We start from the raw sequence: 7267 nt of genomic DNA, 5'->3' as shown, positions 1-7267 counted from the left end.
ATATCATATCCATCTGAGTCACAAAATTGAATTGGCTTCGGTAAAGCACATGTCGATAATGTTGCAAGTACATGACTCCATTCTAGTGGATCAATTAAATGCTCAGGGAAGGGTTGTGGAATGTATGCCTCGTCTGATACACTTCGATTACCCTTAAGTCTCTCAGTGTTGAAATCCCTACATGAGGCTCCACACATCCACAGATCTTCTCGCCCATCTGACAATGTAACTCTTGAGCCCTCAGATGAAGCAGAATCAAACTCATCTATTGGAGACCTTGTTACATCACGATATGAGTGATTCCTTAGGTTGACCCTTGTGATGACAGAATCATGTCGGAGGTACAAATAATTGTATCCCCAATCTTGAATCATTTGAAATTGTCGCATGAATGGTCTACCCAATATCACTTCGTAGTTTGGATGTTTTCCAAAATCCACTGCTGCAAAGGTGTGCTCATATTCAATCCCACACGTGGTGACCAATATGTTCTCAAGCAGCCCAAGGGGATGTTCTAAGCTTCCATCTGCTAGCTGCAAGCGCATCCTGGTACTCCTAATGGCTGGTTTGCCCCATTTTTCCCAAATGGACCTTGTCACAATGCCCACTCCTGCGCCACTATCAAGTATTGCAGTTGAAAATACTTTTCGCACTTCTAATGGGAGGGTAGCATTTCCCTGATCGTCTTCACAAAATTTTCCTACTTTGTTGATAGGAACTGGCATAACATGCTTTGTCTCAGGGTGTATAGTACACTGGTGACCCTTTTGTAGCAATACCTGCTCTGACAAACATGTGGCAATATCATTCCACAACTCAGGTCGAATTTTTATCAAATCAAGCAAAGGTAAGGTACAATCCACTGTGGTGCTGACAAAATAGCTTGCACCATACTCATATCTTTCTCCTTTGTCAACCCTTTATGCATGGAGGGTATCCTCAAGGTTTGAGAACAGTTCTCATATTCTCCCAGATATGATGGTAAGGTTTTCATTGTATGCTTACTTCTAGGAGAAACAATTGTTTGAACTTCCTCCTGGATGCTTGGGTGTCTAAATTTGTTTTCAGTGCCCCTGGTAAAATCCACCTCAGAGAATGGAGGCGAACTAATAGAAGACATGTTCTCATGAACTTTCTCATGAACTGCGGCCCACATCTCATTTGCCATGTCCTCATTAGCATCAATAACTTCATCATTGCATGGGTGGACAAGGCTAGGTGGTGGCAGATTACCCCCTTTCAATTGGGTGTCAATTGGTGCAGACCTTTCGCTATGAGCTTGTGAAATGAGCTCACTTTTCATTTCCCGACTTGATGACACTTCCGGTATGGTTTCTAATGTTGGCTTAAGAGAGGTTGGGCCCCGAGGAATAGGTGGTGGTGGTCCCTCAAGTATTGACTGAGCTTCCCTAATGAGTTGCTGATGTACAGCTAGATTGATCTTCTCCTCACGAGGGTTTGGGTATTCTTGAAGCTTCTTGGGTAGCTCAGATAAAGCTGCAATGCGACTTCTATGAGCATCAATGATGGCATCTAGAGTCTCATTCACTTTATCCACAAAAACAGAACCCCCAGAACTATCCTCAGTCGTACTAGCCTCATTTTGTTTAACACTAGGCCCAGGTTGAAGTTGATGTTCCTCATGCACTTCTTGGGATGTAAAAGTTTTATCCCTCATGTTTTGTTTAGAGGCTTCTTGAGAACTAGTGGATGTACTTTTAGTTTGCTTGTTTCGGTTCTTCTTCCTCCTAGTGGTCTTTTTTCTATTGGACTGTAAGGTCTTGTCCACTAGATTTGTTTTTGCATCCCTAGTTCGAGGTGTCTCATCAGTTTGCATTTCTGCATTTCGTGTCTGTGATCTAGTCATGACTCTAAGTGGCACGACATCCTCATTTTCAGATGAAGGTGGCGATGGAACTGCCCCTACAAGGTTGAGTGAGACCTTTGGTTGAGAGGTGCCTTCCTCATGTGGTTTCAGCAGACAGTCTTTTGGGAAGTGTTCTACACAACACCCTAGACAATATCTTTCAATTGGTGGAAACTGTTGTACTGTTGTATTGGATCGAGATGCTTGCCTTGAGCGATGTGGACAATCACGAGCCCAATGGGGTTCTCCGCACTCATAACAGGGGCCCATTGGTTTGGCCTCTACTTTCCTTGGCTGCCATTGACCTGAGGGGCCTGGAGTCCTAGGTTGGTAGCCGCCTAGCAACATTAAAGAATTTTGTTCCCCTGGTTGAACGTCCAGTGCTGGGCTTGGGTATGCGGGACTTTCAAAGATATTTTCTTTGGATGAATATGATACATATTCCTCCTCCACATAGCCTGGGTTTACCAAGTCTCTACACATATTTGAATTGTCGTAGTCAACAACCCTCACAGGAGCAGTCCCTGGAGCAGGAGGTTGAGCACCAAGAACAGGTCGTGCTTGCTCTTGTGCCATCGGTGGCTTACGTTCAAAATTAGTATACTGTTGATACATTTGTGGAGCCACTCCACTCCTTGGCTGCTCACGTTCCTGTCTCATTCTCGCAATGCGAGTACATTCCTGTGTGGTGTGGGTAAAGTTCCAAGCACAGGCTTGGCACCACTTTTTTGTGGGTTGGTTTGTGACTAGAGGAGAAAAGGTATTACATTCCTCTGTTTTATGGTAACCGCCACATGCTCCACAAAGATGAGGACCTGTAGGAAGTACACTCCTCATTCTCTGCTGCTGTTATTGTGGCTGCATGGGTGGACGATAGGTGTGTGTGTGTGTGGGTGTGTGTGGGTGTGTGTGTGTGTGAGAGATGTTTTTTATTTGAAAAGTGTGTGTGTGTGGGTGGGTGTGGGTGTTTGTGTGAGAGAGAATTTTTTGCATGTCTTAAGTTTGTATGTTAGTTGTTGAGAGTTTTTTTTATGTGTACTTTTAAAAAAAGGAATGTTTTATTAATTTTGAAACGGCATGTATGTGTGTTTGTATGTGTGTGTGAGAGAGTGAGAGTGAGAGAGAGAGAGAGTGAGTGTGTGATTTTGGGAAAGCTGTGTGTGTATATGAGGGCGAGAAAAATATTTCAATTTCGAGAATAGAAAAAAGTGTGTGTGTGTGTGTGTGTGTGTATGTGTGTGTGGTGGTTGTGTGTGTGTGTGTGTGTGTGTGTTTGTGTGTGAGTAAAAGAAACGTATGGTTTGTTAAATTGTGTGTGTGTGCGTGTGTGTGTCTGTGTGTGTGTCACAGAGAGAGAGAGAGAGAGAGAGAGAGAGAGAGATTTATAAATGATTTAGTTGTGTGTGCATATGTTTGTGTGTTGGTTGAGAGATCATCTACAACGTGATCTAATGTACACATCAGAATGTGGCTATTGCAAGCTACATGCTTAGAGACATTTTAAAAGAATTAAAGGTTTGGGCCATTTTTTAAACAGGTTGTGCTATTATTTATATTTCCATGCAAGCAACAATTAATATTTTTCTATTAACCCTAAGAACTTAAGGAGTGTTGATGCACTTTAGATTTTTTTAAATGTTGGAATCTTTGTACAATGAAGTAAGCATTTGAATAGGGAATGTTTGCAAAGATGTGCGATGTGCAGTCTTTGTTTGCTTCCTGGATTGCTTTTATATACAGTGCCATTATATTATCCCTTGCTTGGCTCAAGCTATTGAGCGTGCGCGTGCACACACACACACACACACACACATATGTAAAGAGAGAGAGAGAGAGAGAGAGAGAGAGAGTTATATTTGATATCAGGGGTATATTGCTTAGAATGGATGTGGCAAGGAGATCATTTTCGTTTATCTATGGTGATGGATAAGATATTTGAAGGTAGTTTTTTTGGACGTTTGCTATAATATAGGTATTATTATTTTCCAAGATCTATTTAATATTCATGGTTGAATTATAGACCCTCCATTTTGGGAAGGATAAGCAACAACATCTCTAATTATCGAACTATTAGGGAGCACTGGTGTTTTACGGTATACATATATAAAGTCCCTTTTTATGTAGCTTCTGTGTTTTATTTGATTAATTTATATTTTTATTGAAACATTCTTTTTGCAACAGGGAATATCTTTATTTTTTAGAACCCAGATTATTATTGGGTTTGTATGGTCGAGACACTTACAAAAACGAGAGCTTTGTGCTCTTGGGAATTTACAATCTAAGATTGCGGAGCAACTTCATGTACGTGTAATGTTTGTGGACTATGAAAAGCCTGATAAGTTAGATTTTCGGTGCATAGGCACTGGACAATACAGAATTTTTTGACTTGCTATTTACAAGCCTATTCAAACATTGTTCGCCTCAAATATTGATCCACCAAATGAGTTTTGTAAGGTTCTTTCCTTATTCTTCTTTTTTTCAACGATAATTATATCTTCAATACTAATGTTTTTATCTTGCATTTATTTTGCCAGATGGAGGCGAGGGGTATAGACTTCCAAGGAGAGATAATCCAGTTGTCCGAAGATTGTTTTGAAGCCGTGTTCAGGTGTGTTAAGATTGTCATCATTTTAGTGGGTTGTAATGCTAGATGTATTTTTATATGGAAACGAAGGGTGACTTTACACATATTTTTTTTTTAATGGTGTGTCTAGCTTCTACCCGTCAGAGACAGGTCACGACACTAGTGTTGGTAAAGTGTCATTATCTATGCAGGATGACAAAATGAAGTACTTGGCAGATATACTTCATGTTCCAAATCTTACAAAGAACCTGGTTTCTATTGGATAGATCGTTGATCAAGTGAGGTTTAATCTTCAAGGGGTGTTTTGATATTTTTTTATAGCACTGCTTGTTACTTTCAATCATTACCTTGATTTTGGTTGGTTAGAAAGAATGTGTTTTTAGGCATTGAGCCTAGTCGGGGAGCGTGGACTAGCAGTTTACTAGTGTGTAAGGTTGTAGGAGGGTGGGAGTGTTTGGGAAAGTTGTGTCAGAGCATAATTCGAAATGGCGGATGGAGATCTTTCACAAAAGGAATTGAACGGCTTTAAATAAATGCAATAGATAAGATAGTGGTGTAATTTTTGATGGAAACTGAAGAGGAAGTGTGTCCATGTTGCAGTGTTCGAAAAAAACCCGGGTATAGTGTAATTTGCACCTGCAGATTTTTAAAACTACCTTCAAATTTGAAACTTAAGGGTATAAAAACCAGCAGATTTTGAGGGGTTGTAGAACAAAAACCTTCAAAATTTGAAAAATTTCTTTATAAATAATTTTACAATTTTTAGATGAAGGTTTTTTACTTTTTGGGAAAATAGTTTTTTTCGAACACTGCCATGTTGCCTAACCCTGAGGGGCCCCCATACTTTATTGTATGAAAGGTTTGACGCACGTGCCGTTTTGGTGCTGTGGATGCCAGATGGCGGGGCTCGTGTCCGAACAAACACAGCTGATACAGCTCAGCTTTGTTCTTGTGTGCAGGCTCCGGTATCTTCTTCTTCTTCTTCTTCTTCTTCTTGTTTAGTGCATGTGAGGGTGAGCATCCATACATATATATGGATTACAGTGGTGGGAGGATGGAGATGGAGAACGGGGGGCGGCCGCAGCAGCTACAAGTCCTTAATCGCGTGCCATTGTCCTGCTACGCCAAGAGGCCCACCTGCTTCTCCGCTTTGCCCCATTCTCACAATCGCAGCAGCAACAGCGTGAAGAGGGCCGTTGTGCGCTCCCTCCTCCGCGACGCCAAGATCTGCCTCTCTGCCCTGTTTGCCCGCCTCGCCGCGCTTCAAGCACGTGCTGCTGACCACTTGACAGCCTCCATCAAGCTCTTCCGTGAGGTAATCTCTCTCTCTCTCTCTCTCGTGTGTGTGCGCGCGCGCGCGCGCGTGCGCGTGTTTGTTTGCTTGTTTTCCAGAAAAAGGGGATTAGTGTGAGGGAAGCACACCCAGGTTAAAGAGACTCTAACTAATCCATATGCAGGTGAGTGCTTCTAATTATTGATTATATATGGGTAGATAATTGGATGGGATCTGAAATGCTGCTTGGTGCGCTTCCTTAAACTAAAATTATTCCTAATCAGATTAAATCTGTATTTGTGTGTGCTTGATCCAACAATTTATGAGCCTGCCTGTGTATGGATTGATTATGCAACCGTGTCAACATAATTGATGTGCTTAATGAAAGATCTCTCTCTCTCTCTCTCTCTCTCTCTCTCACACACACACACACATAATTCTTGAGTTTTCTAGGTTAAGGCTCGCCTAACTGCTCTGTTTGGGGGGTCATTCCATCCCCCTTGCACGCACCACATTTGTATGCTGAGATCACTCAATGCTTTAAATTAAGTGTGTGGTTTATTCAAGGCGGCTTTAGATGATGTTATTACTAAGCGATACTGTACTGCAGAACATCAAGAGGGCAAAGATGAGGGCTGCCAACAAAGACAGGGCCAAATGCTTATCTGCAAATGGAGAAGGGCCGCCATTTTTCTTTACTATGAGATAGAAGAATACCCAGTGTAATGGGACCTTCAAAGTTCAACTAATACAGTTAATTCCAAGCCATCGTATAAAAATTTATCCGCCCACAAATCAGTGTCATCTGGTCATCTGTTGCATCACGCATGGGCCATGTGGTGGCCTACACACATGATATTGGACACTATTCATATCATTTGAGAAACCCCACTTACCTACCACTTAAAAGCAAGTCCCCAAACTTCCAAGTTCCCACCACATTTGGCATGAAATAGTCCTGTCCTACGAGGGCAGAATTATGTGAAGATGTGGGTTGCATCTTTTAGTCAACCCATTTTTTTCAACTTCTTTCTTCATCATATAGTGGTGGTTTTTTGTTTTCCCCATTTCCAAATAGAAAATCGCCATTTGTAGTCTATGCTCAAAGTTATGAGTTGTGAGTTTGGGTTCAATGCAAATATTCTATTGTCGAAGCTCATAGTGGTTTATGACCTGAAGTTTTGAAGTTTTGTGCAATGAATTATTAATTTATTTCATAATTTGCACGAGCTCTATATTGAGGTTTACTCGTCATTTTTTGGCTTTTTTTTTCTCTCTTTGGTGTTGGATAAGCATTTGCTCAATGCTTCATCCTCCTGTTGTTTTGGCGAGTGATGAATGTGCTTTGTTTTGTAAGGTCCTCTTTATGAGTAGCTGTTGTGGTGGGCATCTGGGCACCTTCAGTTTCTTAAACATTGGATACTAGTTAAGTGTGGCCAAATAGTTATGCTTATGTAGACTTGGCACTCTCTTATGTATTTTCTCTCTTTGGTCTACTTCTTTCATATTTAAAATATGAAAGGGATTTAGTTTACATCAACAT

The 7267-nt window shown here is 41.3% G+C and overlaps 1 protein-coding gene across 1 annotated transcript; it reads left to right on the top strand.

Moving 5' to 3' along the window:
• Positions 1-5423: 5423 nt before the first annotated feature.
• On the top strand, positions 5424-6959 carry LOC147637937 (uncharacterized). Its single transcript, XM_086798965.1, has 2 exons — positions 5424-5766; positions 6335-6959. Exons 1-2 carry the CDS (start codon positions 5485-5487, stop codon positions 6431-6433), a joined length of 381 nt encoding a protein of 126 aa, XP_086655091.1. The 5' UTR covers positions 5424-5484; the 3' UTR covers positions 6434-6959.
• The last annotated feature ends 308 nt before the right edge of the window (positions 6960-7267 follow it).

The sequence above is a fragment of the Cibotium barometz genome, chromosome 6, assembly GCF_041138505.1.
Source record: "Cibotium barometz isolate CiBa-2024 chromosome 6, ASM4113850v1, whole genome shotgun sequence".
NCBI lineage: Eukaryota > Viridiplantae > Streptophyta > Polypodiopsida > Cyatheales > Cibotiaceae > Cibotium > Cibotium barometz.
Note: the sequence above shows the minus strand (reverse complement) of the source record. Positions and strands in the feature narration are given on the sequence as shown.